Source organism: Phaenicophaeus curvirostris, chromosome 19 (genome assembly GCF_032191515.1).
Source record: "Phaenicophaeus curvirostris isolate KB17595 chromosome 19, BPBGC_Pcur_1.0, whole genome shotgun sequence".
Taxonomy (NCBI): domain Eukaryota; kingdom Metazoa; phylum Chordata; class Aves; order Cuculiformes; family Cuculidae; genus Phaenicophaeus; species Phaenicophaeus curvirostris.
Genome location: NC_091410.1, coordinates 12,027,969 through 12,044,389, shown reverse-complemented (window position 1 = coordinate 12,044,389; position 16,421 = coordinate 12,027,969). Strand labels below are relative to the sequence as shown.

The 16,421-nt window shown below is 39.5% G+C and overlaps 1 protein-coding gene across 2 annotated transcripts; it reads left to right on the top strand.

Moving 5' to 3' along the window:
• Positions 1–169: 169 nt before the first annotated feature.
• On the top strand, positions 170–16,421 carry ATAD5 (ATPase family AAA domain containing 5). Of its 2 annotated transcripts, XM_069872479.1 has the most exons (23): positions 170–333; positions 1,664–3,453; positions 3,799–3,886; positions 4,402–4,566; positions 5,081–5,219; positions 5,675–5,759; positions 6,001–6,182; positions 6,903–7,060; positions 7,347–7,500; positions 7,731–8,024; positions 8,194–8,290; positions 9,125–9,207; positions 9,321–9,466; positions 9,584–9,734; positions 10,115–10,285; positions 10,733–10,851; positions 11,628–11,721; positions 11,952–12,016; positions 12,577–12,757; positions 13,502–13,674; positions 13,970–14,781; positions 15,570–15,734; positions 15,914–16,421. In XM_069872479.1, the coding sequence occupies exons 1-23, from the start codon at positions 268–270 to the stop codon at positions 15,990–15,992; spliced, it is 5,457 nt and encodes a 1,818-aa protein (XP_069728580.1). In that variant the 5' UTR covers positions 170–267; the 3' UTR covers positions 15,993–16,421. The 2 variants fall into 2 exon arrangements, with proteins under 2 accessions (XP_069728580.1, XP_069728581.1); XM_069872480.1 differs by lacking the exon at positions 10,115–10,285.

Genomic DNA, 16,421 nt, shown 5'->3' with positions numbered 1-16,421 from the left:
GCTCGCCGGGAGGTGGGCGTGGCCTCTCCGATCACGTGTTCCACGCGATCGGAGAGGCCACGCCCACCTCCCGTCTCGCCTGTGCGCGGGGAGGAAGGGGCGTGGCTCCCGCGCGGTGTCACGTGACCGGGCGTCACCGCCCCCTCCTGGAGGCGGAGGGGCGGGGCCTCGCGCCGCGCGCGCTTTTCGCCCGCCAGGCTCCTGTCAGGCGCCGCTCCATGGCCGCCCCGCGCCTCTGAGGGCCCCGCGCCCCGCCGCCCACGGGGCATGGTGGGCAGGCTCGCCCTGGCCGCCCTGGCCGCTTCTCTACCCGATAAAGACGGCGACGCGCAGGTGGGGATGCGGCTGGAGGCGCCGACGGGGTCGCTGGGCGACAGCAGAGGCCGGCGGCCCCTTCCTCCCCCTCCCCTCCCCTGTTACCGGCGGCCTCGGGGCCCTCCCCTCCCCGGTTACCGGCGGCCCCGGGTCCCTTCCCCACGGTAGCCGGTGCTCCAGCTCACGGCCGCACGGTGCCCCCGGGGTGCCCCGCTGCGCTCTCGGTGTCCGGTTACTCCGTGCCCCGGGTGCCTCCGGCCGCTCCGTGCCCTAGGCTCGGTGTCTGGGTGCTCTCGGTGGCCCCCCGGCCCGGTTCTTGGTGCCTCCGGGTGCCCCCGGTTCTCGGTGCCCGGTGCCCTCCGTGCCCTAGAGTCGTAGCTACTCGGTGTCCGGGTGCCCTCGATGCCCCCCCGGCCCAGTTCTTGGTGCCTCCGGGTGCCCTCCGGGAGCTCTCGGTTTCCTCTCTTGGTTCTCGGTGCTCCGGGTGCCCCCGGCTCGCTGTCAGACCGGTACCGGCTCTGCGGGGAATCTCGGCCGGAGGGTTTAGCGTTTCAGGTGATGTGACTGGGGGAGGGTCCATTTTTTAATAAACAGAAGAGTTATAGAAGGCTCTGTGAGCCGTCTTTCTTAGAGCTTTACAAATAAAATCTCTACGGCTCGAATGATGAGACATGGATTCTCTTGTATTCGTTTTCTTTAAGTGCTTTCTTCCTAAGATGAGTTTGCTGTTTACAGTAGGATCAAAGATCCATGGGTGATGCGAGAGTTGCCCTGTAGATGCTCTGGGAAACGTCTGAAGGTGACTCACCCCCAAGCACACCTTCAAGACTCTGGTTTTGGAAACTCTGCTGAGCTGTTCAAAGACCTAATGGTCACTTTCTGTTTTGGCAGTCTTGGATCTACATGAGATTTTTAATTTCTTGATTTGAAATGTAGGTTTAGATGAGATCTGAGGAAGAAATGTTTTCCTGTGAGGGTGGGGAGGCCCTGGCCCAGGTTGCCCAGAGCAGGGGTGGCTGCCCCATCCCTGGAGGGGTTCCAGGCCAGGTTGGATGGGGCTTGGAGCCCCTGATCCAGTGGGAGGTGTCCCTGCCCGGGGCAGAGGGTTGGAACTGGAGGGGCTTTAAGGTCCCTTCCAACCTGAACCATTCCGTGAGTATATGAAATGGCAGAATCGTTCTTTCAGGCTTAAATAGTTATAAAGTTGATTGTGCGCAGTCTTAGCGCACTGACATGAGCCTTTTATCCTCTGAAAAAGCACTAGTATCACTAATCCATGCTGCTTTATATGACCATGGTAAGTCATCTTAAGATTTTAAAAAATAAGATTCATGTTGAACTCTTACAGGCATGCAAGAAACGGCGAGAGGAAGATGCTTCTGCCAAAACAATTACAACATATTTTTCACCGTTAGCAAAACCAGCGGATAAAGTGTTGTCACCACCAAAACCCAACAATATATTGGATTATTTTAAGAAGACATCTGAGAAAGCTACGTTACCAGTTGTAGCGGAAGAATATAAAACACCATTGGATGCCGATGACAAAGACTTTGGGACACATATTAAACGACCTTTAAAGCGGAAGAGGAAAGGGAAGAGGGTCACTTCAAATAATAAGCAAAGAGAGATGAAAGAATCTGAGAATGAACATGAAATACTAATTAGTAGTGATGACAGCAGAGAAACAACAGGACTGAAACAAGGCAGTAACGATTTTATGGCTACTTGTACTTTATTTGACGAAAAATGTCCAAGAGAATTAGCAGAAGACTGTGTGCAACGAGAGAACTCTTCAGATGCTGTCATCTACAGAAAAAATGGGAAAAAAGTTGGTTCTGAAAGAAATAGAACAAAAAATAGGATAAGAAAATCAAGGAAAAGGAAGCACAAAGTAAATATGGATTTGTCTGAAAGTTTTTCATCTGAGAACCAGCTGAATGAAAAGTGTAAAAAGGAAACCGAAGATATGAAAACAATGGTATCTCCTACAATAATAGAGTGTGATGTTACTGTTGGTGATTCTAGTGTTGAAGTTCTTACGGATGATAAGACGTCACAGGTAAATAGCAGCATAATAACGGTGTCATTTGAGGAGTTCTTGAAGAGTCAGGGAGAAAATAATGAAGATTATGTTGAAGAAGACACAAAGCCAACAATGGACAATTCTGCTCCAGCAAATGAAATGGACAAAAGCGATAGTATTAGTGACCCAGAAAAGTGTGAGGAGTCTCAACAGCTGCCACTCAGAACAGTAACTGTCCTCGCACAAGTTCATTCCGTTCCCCCAAAACTACCTCCTTTATGTAAAGAGCAAAAAGGCTCTAGGAAAATAGCTTCCATTTTTTTGAAGCAGAAAGGCTGTGTAGGGGAGAAAGAAAGTAGCCCCCCCTTCTCGGACAGTGAACAAACTGAACAGGTCACTCAGAAGAGAAAATCTAATGTAGTTATTGAGGAAGAAGAATTGGAGTTGGCTGTACTAGAGACTGCAGGGTCAGACTCCTTGAAGCCCAAATGTACGCTGGAAGAAAGGCATCAGTTTATGAAGGCGTTTAGACAACCAACATCAGATGTAACCAAAAGTGGAATTAAAAAGGCACCTGGAAAACAAAAGCAAACCATTGGAAAGTCTTCCAAAGAAAAAGAAGGACCTGAAGATGACGCTGCTTCAAATAAAGTATTAGAAATTGGGGTACCAGGAGATTGTGTGGACAAATATAGACATTCTAGTCCTGAATGCAATAGGACTAAAACCAAGAGACCTAAAAAGATTCAGAGAAAAGAAAACAGAAGGAAGCCTTCAGAAACTAAGAAAAGGAATGTCGCCAATAGCAGCAATTATAACGATGATGATTTAGGAGCTATTGTTCTTACTCAGGAAAGCACCTTAGATGTGGGAATTTCATCGAGTCTACAAGCAAATGAGTTAAGGAGGAGTTTAAGGCAGAAGAAAATAAAACCATCCAAAAATGTTACACCTAAAAAAAACAAGATTAAAAAGACCTTTTCTGAAGATGAATTAAATAGCTCTCCTTTTCAGACCTCTACACCAAAAGCAAGCAAGCAGACTTCAAAGAAAAGTAATGAGTATAAAGCTGAGGTGATTACAGTGGCCTTTGATGGCAGCAGCCCAATAAGGTAAACGTTTTAGAGTATCTTTACCTTTTTGTGCTTTGTTTTCCTGCAAGTATGTTAAGAGTAAGATGTGATTATAAATTGATTGACATGCGTACCAAATCTATGTGAATACTGATGATGTTGGATAATAGTACAGAAGGACCAGTGTTGACTCAATAGATGCCCTCACATGAAAGACAAACGAAAAAACCATAACAAAACAAAAATTCAACCCCACCAGCTACCAGTAGGGGGTTGCTTCTGTCTGCAGCGCTGTATTTTTAAATGCTTTTGAAAAGAGATTATAAGTAACATTTCTATTTATTAAAAAGCAATAAATTCATAATACTTTTTTCCCCTAATTAGAATGAGGTTTACACGTATCAATACAACTGCAAAATCAAATAAAGCCGAAGCAAAGAAAAAGAAAGAATTAAACTCCAAAAATATAAAGGTAACAGATTGTGTTTAAGTATTTTATTATTTGCATATAATTGTGTTAATAGTACTGTCTAAACAATGTGGCTGTTCCCTGATATCCTACAGGAAGAGAATATTACTGTGACTCATGGTACAATTTGAAATAGCTTCTTGTACAGATTTTAAAATCTGTTTTATTAATGTAAATCTGCTTTTCATGACATAACAGAAAAATCCAGTGAAATGATGTTCTAGGGCTGGGACGTAGCGTTTGGGCACAGCAGAACAGCTGATGCTTAAGAATGTCACTGCCCATATTTCATTTCTGTGGACAAATTGGAGGATTCCCTGTGGGGCTCTCGCTCTCTTTTGAAAAGTTGGTCTTGGTTTGCTCCTACTTTCCGTTCTTTCATTTTCTTCTTGATACAAATAAGTTGTTATAAAAATTAGATACATTTATGAATGTGGAAAATTGTATTAATATGTGAAATACCGACTATATTGCTACTAATTGCTAGGTGTTTTGGTCCTTTTGTATTCTGTTAACAGATAAGCTCTACTTCTAAAAATAGATCCAAAGCGAAACAACTGATTGAAAAAGCAAAGGCCATACGGCATAATAGATCAAAGGTTAATGAAGAGCTATCAGGTCCTGTGCGGCGCTCATCTCGACAACGTGCTCTTGCTGAGAAAAAAAAAATAGAAGAAAATGAAGTAAGCCTGCGTACTTTTGGGGAGGGGAAATATTTTGATGCTATTGTGATTTGTTAAAGCGACAAAAATGTTTCTTAACTTGAAAACATGCCTTTTAAAGAATCAAATACAGTAGCTATCTATGCATGGCATGGCAAGCGTCAAGTGATAAGCTAACAGCCAGGCATAGATGGAAAAGCTCCCCCTGATGCAAATCCTTAAAATGCAACAGATGGTCCCACTTCAGTGGCTGTTCCTAATGGGCAGCAAGGTGTCTGTTTCCAATGTGTGAGTTTTAGACGTTTAAATTTAGATAAAGCCAATTCTGCCCTTTGCTTATATATTGACGATCTTATCCTCTCAACTATCTCTGTGTAGAGAATAGTAATAAAAGTATAATCTTCAAATCATATTTGCTCATTTCTAAGCTCTCTGGTAGTGTCTTCAGTTTCCTCAGTACCGGTCACTAAATTCTGCTGTTAATAAAGGTTGAAAAGATTTGTTTTCTTTCTTATTTTATTTGCTTTCCTTCTAGGAATCGGTAATAATTTTAGATTCATGCCTGAGTAACGACACTTCTACAGTGCAGAATGTGAAGCAAAAAAATCTTCGGAGCTTAAATGATGTTTTGGGGAAAAAGCCTAGAAACCTGAAGACCGCAAAGAACTCGCGTGGTAATTGGGCTTTACTGAATGTGTTCTTATTACAGTTACTGACTGTTATAACTGTATTTTATACAGCTGCCTTTGCAGTACATTCAACTTTTCTTCTGATTTTTTTATATAGCATTTCAACATGTACTTTGAACTAATAACTCCTGTCATAAAAACAGAGGTTTATGTGTGTTGCTTTGATTTTTCTTCTCTCTGGGAAGACTCTTTGAAAAACTGCAATAGTAAACAGTGTTTTGTTGTCTTCTAATGTAAGGATTTGGGTTTTAATGTTACAGAAAATAGTGTAGCGATGAAATAACTAGAAATAAACTAATTTTATTAGAATACTCAGCCTTCCGTTAAGAAAAGGAGATTCTCTAATGTTATTAAATGGAATGTATTGATAGTGAGCAGGGAAGGAAGGTTACATTTCTGTATCAGTGCTAATATAGTAATGATTCTTTTTCTTTTTAAAGGAAAACTGGGGTGTCCACCTTCTATCCCAGGCAGAAATGCTCAGAACTCTGCAGGTGAACCAATTGTGATCTTTGATGACAGCAGGTCAGTTTTCAAGATGGCAGTTGCCTAAGAATCAAAATGTATTTCAAGGTTACTTTAACGTTCTCTTAGTTTACAAATTTAAATGCGCTTACTGAAACGTGATAGAAATGCTCATGTTTTCCATACATTTAAATTAATTTTACCAGTTCTCCCAGACTATTTCTAACTTATGTGTAGAACTGAATGTCAGAAGCCTACTACACACCTAGTAGTTCTAGTGATTTTTTTTTTTCCATTTAAGCCAAGACGCATCTGAAAATTCTCAAGATGACGAACAGTTCAGAGCAAAACGTGAATTCTTGATGAGCGGATTGCCAGAGTTACTGAAAAGACAGATTGCAAAGAAAGCAGCAGCAATGGAAGCGTACTCTCTGGCCAGTTCATGTTTTAAGACTGTTGTCCATGTACAGCAGAAGGATGAAGGTAACCTTTTGTTTAGCAATTGCGTAAACATATGTAATGGTTTCCAATAAATCTGTGTAGAAAAGAAACTGGAACAGCAGAACTTGCTATATAACTGGAATAATTGATTGTTCCCTCTTTTACTGAGAATTTTTTCAATGCGCTCTTTACGAATTAAATCGATGCTCAAGTAATGTATACATTTACGGGCAGGGATGCAAAATTCTTAATACTTAGTCAAAAAAGTCTTTCAAGTTTGAATTTGGAGAATAAAGATCACATTGGACTTCTGACAAAGGCAAAATCTTTCTTGAAAGAGAAAGTAAAAGCCTATTTCTTGGGTGCTGCAGTGTCCTTATGAAAGGGCGTGAGGAAAAGCAGAAGGTACAATAGCACTTAACTGGGTTAATAGCAAACCAACCAATAAACAAAGTCCTTGGTGAGCATCTGTCCTACAGAGACCTGGTGAGCGCACAGGCTGTTGTTTAAAGCGAGCAGAGCCCACGAGCCCCAGGTACTGGACAAACGTTGTATGCAAAAATGTGCGGCTGTGTTCTGCTTGTGGAAGGTGGAGTTAATAAAGATGAAAAAAGTTGATGCGCTGTAAGCTAAATAAGCTTGGCTTTGCCAGAAAGCTGTAATAAAAAGAGCATTCACTGTGGGATAGTTTTGTTCCTAATGATTTTTGTTTTGTTAACAAAAGTCTCCTCTGTTTTGTTTTTCGTGGGGCTTCTTCTGTAGGTTACCCAATGTGGAAACTGAATTCACCATCGTGTCCTCTGTTAACTAAGCTAAGGAAATTGAATTCTGAAGTCACTGATGTCACAAAAACCACTCTCTCACTTGGTGAATTTTCTACTGTGAATTCAAAACTAACTGGAAACTCTTCTGCACCTGTGGTTAGTACTGAAAATGGGGCTTGTGTAACAAGAGAAATGGAAAGAAAATTGAGATTGTTTTGTTCCTTGTTGGGACTTCTGTTGTCTTAAGAAATCCTGTAGTTTGTGTCAATCCTGGATTTTTTTTTCCTTATGTGTGATTTACCCACTCTGAGTCATAAGATTCAACAATTCTCAAGGCTTTTTCTATTAGTCTCTGTGTTTAACAAGGCAGCTACCAATATAAATTATTGGTATTCTATGTAGTATTTTCAAATAGTAATTTGTGTGTGTGTGTGTGTTACAGCTTTCTCGCCACCGACCAGTTCTTCCTGATACATTCAGGAAAGAATTATTAGATGAGATCATGTCTTCTAATTCTCAGTTTCCTGTGAGAAAATACTTCTACAAGTTTCTGAATAAGCAAACGGAACGTTTGGGTTCTGAAAACAGTATACAAGGTTAGTAATGTACATAGAGAAAAATAAACAGACACTCGCCTATCTCTGGAATCAAAAGCAACTTGGAATTTCCAGAAATGCTTCAGTGAAGGGATGCTGTTGTGGGAAATAAATTGGTCCTCATATTTTAGGTCATCTTGACCAAATTCTTCAAATACATCTTAAGCAAATATGGTTGTAATGGACGTAGATTGACATTTTAAAAGGATGTAATTATTTTTTTCCCCTAGAAAGCAAAGATGGCATTGCCAGTTCTGAGGTAGCTCAGAAACATGCTGACCGTTGGAAGGAAACAAAGAGGAAAAGGAAAGCAACAGATGACCACAAATCAAAAAGAAGAAAACAAATTGAAAGCACAGAGACTGAAATAAAATCCAGAGATTCCAGGAACCTTATTTCTCCTGCATCTGAAGAAAACCAAGCAGTGACAGGACAAGCAACACATTTGGGAAACAAAACGACACAGAAACCAGACACTGTGACAGAAGACACTGAACGTTTACCAGAGCCAGATGCACTTCCAGGTAACTGCATTCCCTGTCTGCATTTTAATTCTTTTTACATTGAGGAAATACATGTGATGTATGTCAGCTTTCCACTGCAATGCAAAAATCATACCTAGTCTTGTTATTCTACTGGACTTGATCAACTCTTGCATTAAGAACTATTTAAAAGTGGATATGTTTTGCATAGGTGTTGAAAAGGAAGACACGCTCTGGACAGAAAAATATCAGCCTCAAGATTCCAGTGAACTTGTAGGGAACAAGAAAGAAATCGAAAAGCTACACAGGTCAGAAGTGAGAGCATGGATCAGTTCCTAAAATAATACAAAACTTCCTGTTACTTGGTTATACTCAAAGAAGTGAAGTCTGTTATTTTACACTGTGCTTGAAAAACACCTTCAGGGTTTGTGATCTTTGTTTCAGTTTTGTTCAAAAAAGTTACTGAAACAAATTGTCAGTTGGTATGAAAGATCTTTTATTCGTAGTTTCTTTTACAGTAATTCCTCAGTGGCTTATGGTACAGTACAAACCAGAAACACGCATAAAAACCTACATTAGGCTGTGGGATAGAATGAAATAATTAAGTAATTAATGCACTTACAGTTTTAGTAAAAGTTACCTAAGCAGATTATTTAAGCTTACAGACTATGAATGAGAGAGAAAACTTACCAGTCCTTGTCTGTGTTTTCCAGCCAGCATGCCTGATCCTGATGCGCTGCTGCAGCTTTTGACAGTAATGAGGGCACAAATCCATTTAATATATTGTACTTTCGTTTAAATTTTCTGTGTATGTTTAAGTTATTGTTGTGGTTCATACAAAGAATTTGTTCATCTGACAAACAACACTAAATTATGAATGTTAAAGCATTTTCCACAGTTTAAGTAGTTCACTAGGTGACCTCTTTTTATCCCAGTCAACTAAGAGAGCAAAGAATGAAGAAGGAATCTGTTTTTACAAAAGAACTGAACAAAATAAACCCTTAACTTTTATTTAATCTGAAGGAATTTTAAGTTTCCAAGAGGAATAACAAGTGGCTGAGTCCCCTAGTTTTATGTTCTGTTCCTTCTGAATTTCATTCAGCAGTACTTTATATTTTTTGTTCTGTTCCTTCCTTTTATAGTTGGTTAAAAGAATGGAAAAAAAGAGCTGATTGGGAAGAAAAAAGAAATCAGAAAGGAGAAAAGGAGGACAAAGAGCATCAAGGTGCTGATAGAATTAAAAATATCTATAGCTTCTCTTCATTAAAATTGGCATAAAATGACATGAACTGATAATGGTTTGAATGATCCTTTCTTTTTGTTTAAATAATTCTACAGATTCATTGGACAGCCTTGACTTCAAAGATAATAAATCTGATATCGAGGAGGAGACCAGTCTTTGCAATACAGTTCTGATCACTGGCCCACCGGGAGTGGGGAAAACTGCCGCCGTGTATGCTTGTGCGCAGGAGCTTGGATTTAAGGTTTGTGGAGTCCTTTCCTCAGTGCTATCTTTTTTAATCAGTAACTGGTGATGTAAATGCTTTCATAATAAGTCTGATTTATTGTTTTTTTTAAATATAAATTAAATATCATTGCAGATCTTTGAAGTTAATGCCTCTTGCCAGCGTAGCGGTAGGCAGATACTCTCTCAACTAAAAGAAGCTACGCAGTCTCATCAAGTGGATAAAAAAGGTGTTAATGCACATAAGCCTTGCTTTTTTAACAGCTGTAGCAGTGCCAAGTCACCAAGTAAGTTTTCACGGTTGTATGTGGGTTTTTTGTTTGGCTCTTGGGTTTTTCATTAAAAAATTAAAAAAATAGCGAATTTCAGTTTATCTGGCCTTAAGCAACTGAACATTATTAACACAACTACCTACCAAGTTAAATAATGACTTTCTTGAGATGATCAAGACTTGGTCATTTTAAGTTCTTTCTGTAGTGGTGGAGTAAGTAAGTGGCACTTGAACAGAAAGTTGAACGGAAAACATTCTCTGTATCAGGAGAAAAGTAGAAATCAGCACAGTAAACCTGTCCTGTACCACACACAAAGCTGGGTTTTACTGTAATTTTGCCTGGAAAACGTCAGCTTGAGGTCACATTTCCATCTTAATGCAAAACATGTTTTGCAGAAAAAACGTATTCTCCGAAGAAAGTTATTTCACCAAGAAGACCGCCACTGTCACCGAAAAGAGCAGGATTAAAGCGAAGTTTACCCCCAAAAACACTTGCAAACTATTTCAAGATTTCTTCCAAACGTAAAGATAATGATGGAACAGTGACAGCTCTGGAGAAAAACAAAGGTAGGTGCCACTGTTTAATCAGTAGTTACCTTCATAGGTGGAAGAAGCTGCGCTGTGCTGCTGTGTGAAGAGAGCAGGGCACACTTATTGCACCCTAACTGCCAGCAAGACTTATTGCATCTCTGATAGACTTTTCAGAGTTAACTGGGATATAGTCTGCAGTTCAGTAGGCTTTCATTAGCTGTTTGGGTTGGGATTTTTCAGAGCATTTAGGTACGAAAAGGTAAATCAAAAGCTTTCTTTATCTTACATCAGTGCCTGTTGCAGATTGGTGTGGAATAGTCGCTACGCTAGGTAGTGTGTGTTTGTATATTAAAGTTGCTGCCACAGAATTAAGAAGTCCCGTAAAACTTATATATGAGGTGGTTTCAAAACCTGTGTCTAGAATGCAAGTTGAATGATTTCAGTCTTCCTTTACTTCCTGCTCAATTCTTCACCCATCTGCAGGGAATACTCAGAATTCACGTGAAGAAAAGAAAGATGCTCAAATTAAGTCAATAAACAAAGAAGTAGAAGGAGGAGAACACAACAGAAAAAGTGCAACATCTCTCATTCTTTTTGAAGAGGTAAAATTCACCTGAAATATATGGATATGTGCAATATCTTCTCTATTTTCAAAGAGTTGAACTTTTTTTCCCTTCCTCCTTGAGGTTTCTAGGTAGATTCAAGTGTGAGGATTATCGGCTTCTTAAAATTTAATCTGTGGTTTAGTAGCTTCATCCTCGTGAGTACTTCTTTTACCATGAGTCGTTATTTTATGTAATTATGTTAGAAGATAAAGAAGTTATCAGCTATCAAGAGTTATTCACTGTTGGAACAATTATGCTGATTGTGCCAAAAGTGTTGATTTATACTTTTACACTGCTTAAATGCAGAGACATTTTAAAAGTCACTGTTAACACCACAGTAATTATGTTATCTAAGGCCCCCTTAAATTCTTCTTTTCTTTAAACTCTTGCCCCAAAATATCTTTGAATCTTAAACTAAGAATACAAATTCACAGCCAAGCATGTCATTTTAAGTAAGCAATGTTGCCAACTGTGGGTTGATCCTACAAATTACTGGTGCAATTGCATTAAAAAACAAACTTCAGAAGCCACCTGGACACGGTCCTGGGCAGCCTGCTGCAAGCACGCCACCTCGAGCAGAGGGGTGGAATGTCTTGACCTCCAGAGGTGCTTTCCAACCACAGCCAGTCTGTGATTTTAAGCTTCAGCACAGAAGACAGTGATGAATGGTGTGTGCTAATGAGTGAACTTTACCCAAACCATCTACCCTGTTGCTACCTGTGCCTGTTCTAGAAAGCTGTATCGCTATTTTGCATTTCACTTGTTTTCTATAGGTAGATATAATATTTGATGAAGATGCAGGATTTCTAAGTGCAATAAAGACGTTCATGGCAACTGCAAAGAGACCTGTAGTTCTTACCACCAATGGTGAGTAGTGCTTGTTACACCAATTAGACTTTGCAGACAGAAGAGCCTCTTCTAATAAGATGGTTTAAAAGGTTATGGTTGAATACAGCTCCTGAATGTAAAGTTAAATGAATGGAGACTGTAAGGCAGGTATTTTAGTGTTTGAGTAAAGATAATGGCTGCTCTAACGGGTAAGGAAAATAATTAGTTTTAAACATGTTGTGACAGTTCACTGATACCTCTTTACATAGATCCGACATTCAGCTTGATGTTTGATGGCTATTTTGAAGAGATCAACTTTAAAACTCCTTCCTTGGTAAGTCTATGTTTGGAAATGCAGATATGTCCTAAGCAAGTAATTGTCAGCTGATTTAAGACTGAATGTTCGATATTGGTGTAGTAATATATTTATCTAATGTAGTGGAGTGTTTTGGAGGAGTTTCTGCAAGGATGTGTATGATGTATTTATCTTTACATGCAGCATCTTTATTACTGGCGTGGAAGATTTATTTTCTCTGAAACACTAAATAGTTGAGAATTACAATAAAAACAAACCTAAATAAATGAGAATAAATGAGACTCATAAAGGACTAACTTTTGAGAAGGAGATTTATTTTTTTTTAATTTGAAATGCTTTTAGGCTACCCGACAATTGCAGAGTTAAAAGAAAGGAAAACCTTTAAAGTGAATATAGTTAACTAATATCTGCTCTCAGATTATGAGAAGCAAGTGGGTTGCAACTGTAATTTAATTTAATAAACTGATCGCTATTAAAAGGAAAAATGTATTGCAAGCATGAATCGAATTATTTGCTTCTGTGTGGCATTGTAGCCTGATCGATAGGAGCTGTTTCAATGCTCTTTGTCTCCTGTTTAGATGAATGCTGCTAGCTACCTTCAGGTGCTGTGTCTAGCCGAGAACCTGCGAACAGATATAAAAGACTTGGCTGCTCTGTTAGCCACAAATAACTGTGACATCAGACAAAGTGTTCTCTACTTACAGTTTTGGGTTAGAAGTGGAGGTGGATGCTTGAAAGACAAATGTTTGGCACATCATGGTAGGTTGATTCAACTTATTCTTTTTAAAAAAAATTCTCCATCTTTAACATAAATTTGAGTAAGTCAAACTGTTCTTAGACGTGTACGAATAGACAGTAACTTTCTGTAGGACTCTGTAACATTTAGTTCGGGTTTTGGAGGATTTTTTTGGCTACTTCAAAGCCTTGTATATATGCATAAAAGTTTGATTTTTATTGCATCTGTTGGGTGCTATAACAATGGGTGAGAAGTTATCCCTTTCCTCTTCAGAGTAGCAAAATTGGGCAGAAAAGGCAGCCAGTAGTAGTTTTCTTTTAACTCGAAGTTTGCAGTTCTTCATCTGTTTAGCTGAGTTGTAGGGAATTCACCTAGAGGAGACAGAAATGAAAAACAGAGACAGCTAGCAAGTTGTCATCAAGGGTAAGAACTTGGTCCCTAAGGGTACAGGAAGAGTATCCTCAACAGGTGAGAGTGTGTGAGGCAGCCTGTGAGCAAGCGGCACAGACTTGGAGGGGCATAAAAGGAAGAACAGACTGTTTTGAACAGTCACTTGGAAAGAGGGGAGAGCGGGGAATTTGGTAACAAAGAAATGGAATGGGGATGATGAATGCGGATGACTCGTTTCAGTTGCTGTATTTGTTCAGAACTGCAGCAAGAGACAACAGTTGTGGTTTTCTGTATAAAAGGAATTAAGGCAAAGAGGGGAACAATCAATTTCGTGATGTGGTTGTTTCTTTTCAAGTAAAGTGTGCTATTTTCTGCAGGAGCAGATGAGACATATAAAGCAGTTGACGTAATTAATTCTGAAAAACCTACTGATGCCAAGACTGATGCACATCTTCGGGAGCTTCCAAAATGTGATACGGGCTGTGTCGAGACACTGCTTGGCCTTAAGAATATCCTGTTACCTTCAGAAGACTTGTTTACATTTCTTAAGGTATTTTTGTAGTTGACTGGCTAATGCTTTGAAGGACTGCCAGGTAACTGAGTGTGATCCTTACTGTGAACAGCATCTCCTTAGAAGCAAACCTCTTTGAAAAGGTTTGTTGTAGAAATTAGAGAATTCTGTAATTATTAAACAAAATCTGAACTGGGATGTTTTCCTGCAAGCAAAACAGTCCCTTGCCTCATAAGCACAGACCCAGGGGAATGAGACTTATGTCATGACATGTTTCTTTTTTAAATAAAAACATTTTAATGTATTAGTAAATTATTTCACAATTACTTTACAGCACAAAGTGACAACCATGGAGAAATGGAATAAATTGATGCAGCTTCTCACAGAATTCCAGATGAAGAAAGTGGATTTTATATATAGTAATCTTGAACTTATTCTTCCCTTACCGGTGCAAGTTCTTCCAAACCACTCTGAAGGTTCTAACTCTACACTTGCAAGGACTGCCATAGCTCCTTTGAAAAACAGATCAACTCACAGCTCCGGGAAAAAGTCTAAAAAGACAAAGAACCAGAAAAGGCTTGAAATATTGGATGATAGTGACTTATTTGATACTGGACTGAACTATTCATCTGAATTCCTAACTTTGCCATTGGACAGTCCTACATCAGATGCTGAAGTGAGTAAAGAGGCATCAAAATTGTTGATGAATAAAGAAGGAAAGAACATTAAAACTAAAACCTCAGGAAATGAGAAAAGGCCTGCTCTTGCTGTTCAGTGCCTAAATTCACTCACTGAATTTGTGGAGAACATGTCGTTCTTGGATTGCTGTGTAAACACTGACACAAAGGAATCACTGGAGTTTTCTAAGGATGAAGGATTTAATTGGATAAATGGCAAAATCAAGTATGGTCTTTGTGATGAATTCAGTATAGAAAGTACTGATTGGTGGAGCTCCCAGAGCTGTAGTGAAATAAAGGCAGCTATTGAAGCACTCAGTTTCAACAAATGTTCTGTTAGTATTTCACGAAACTTGGAATCCTCTGTGAGTACTGGTAAAACACCTGAAAGCGATCAGCTGGAGGGACTGACTTTGCATATTTCAAACACAAGAAATTATGTATCCTTCAGCCAGTCCGCTGATTCAAGGTAAGACTTTGCTAATATTTCTGGAAATAGAGTGTGTTATTCGAGAAGAAGAGCATTTCATAGGGTGCAGGACTCTTTCAGACATTGTGTGTACACCTTCCTGCCACTATGACTGTTGTTACCACGTCTCAAAACGCTGGAATGCCTTGTTCACTTTGCTTGTTTAAGCTTAAATTAACTGTTTAGTGGTATCTCAAAAGTGACCTTTTCTTTTTGAACAGCCTGACAATGACATTGTTCAGGCGTGGTAGCCTTAGTCTGGTCATTTTACTCTAGAGCAAATACATACACCACTTCCACCCTGGAAGACTAATAAAAATGTAAAAGAATGGTTTTTTTCAAGACAGGCGGACTAAAATGGATCCTGCAAGTACTAGACATGCAAATCTCATCCAGTGCCTGGTCTTCCTGAGCCTGCATTAAATGTGTTGGGGTTGCTCGATGAAGACCTAAGAACATTCACAGCAAAGTTATTGCCTTATTTTTGTTGTAACTTTTGCAGACAAAGAATAGCCTTTAAAATACTATAAAAGATCAAAGACCACATTGCTGCTAGCCGATGTGAATGTGAAAGATTGTTTCTAACATAAACAAGTCATCGTACATGGAACTGGTGTAATAGGGGAATAAAATCTATTCAAGTGCCTGGATGGTTGCCGGCATCGAAATCACTGGGACGCAGTTCTGGACATCAGAGTTTTAGATCAGTGTATTTGATCTGAAAGGAACAGAATAGGAACTTGCATGTTTTTGAACAAGAAACAGTAAAGCTTTATTTTCCGTTTTAGCATTCACGAAAAAGCAGAGAGAAGGCTGGCAGTCATCAGAACTGCTTTTTCCAGAAGCCCTTTAAACCTGGGTAATAAGCAAGCCAGCATACTTGAATACCTCCCCACTCTTCGCAGTATCTGTAGGTCTGAGAAGCTTAAGGAGCAAGGCAAGACTAAAAGAAGGTAGGTTTTGGTTTTCCTAAATCTTCCTACGTTTCAGTAAACAAGATAGTCAAGAATTTTAAGAACGTATTTTGTCAAGTAATTCTGGACAAGAAAGGCGAGTGTTTGCCTCTCTAATTAAAGTGTTGCCTTGTATTTGGAAATAATATTACAGTCATTTTCACTTTTCTTTTTTTTAGGTTCTTGCATTATCTTGAAGGGATTCATCTCGAAATACCCAGGCAAATGATGAACGCTCTGTCTTTGGACTTCCCTTGAAATGACCAACACCAACAATAATTTGTGTCTACTGGTGCTATTCTCACCGTAGTCCGATTTTAATTTTTTTACCACATTATTTTATTGTATATTCAGAGCCATTTGTATATTAAATTTCTATAAGTATTTAAAATAATGTATATATCTATTGTCATGCTGTTGTTCCCCACAACTGAACTGTGGGTTGGTTTGGTGCTTGTCCAATTAGTGCATTAATAATATTAAATGCACAAACTAATCAACGGGGACTGCTTATATTTGATATTTGGGTATCATGTAATGAGCAACTGTCACAACTCTAACAGCAAAGTTGCCTTTTTTTGGAGACAATTTTATTAAAACAAGCTTATTTCTTTCTGAATTTGCAGTGAGGTGTTAAATAACATGGGGTGGGAGGGCATGGCACGGAGAGGACGTGACAAGTCTTCT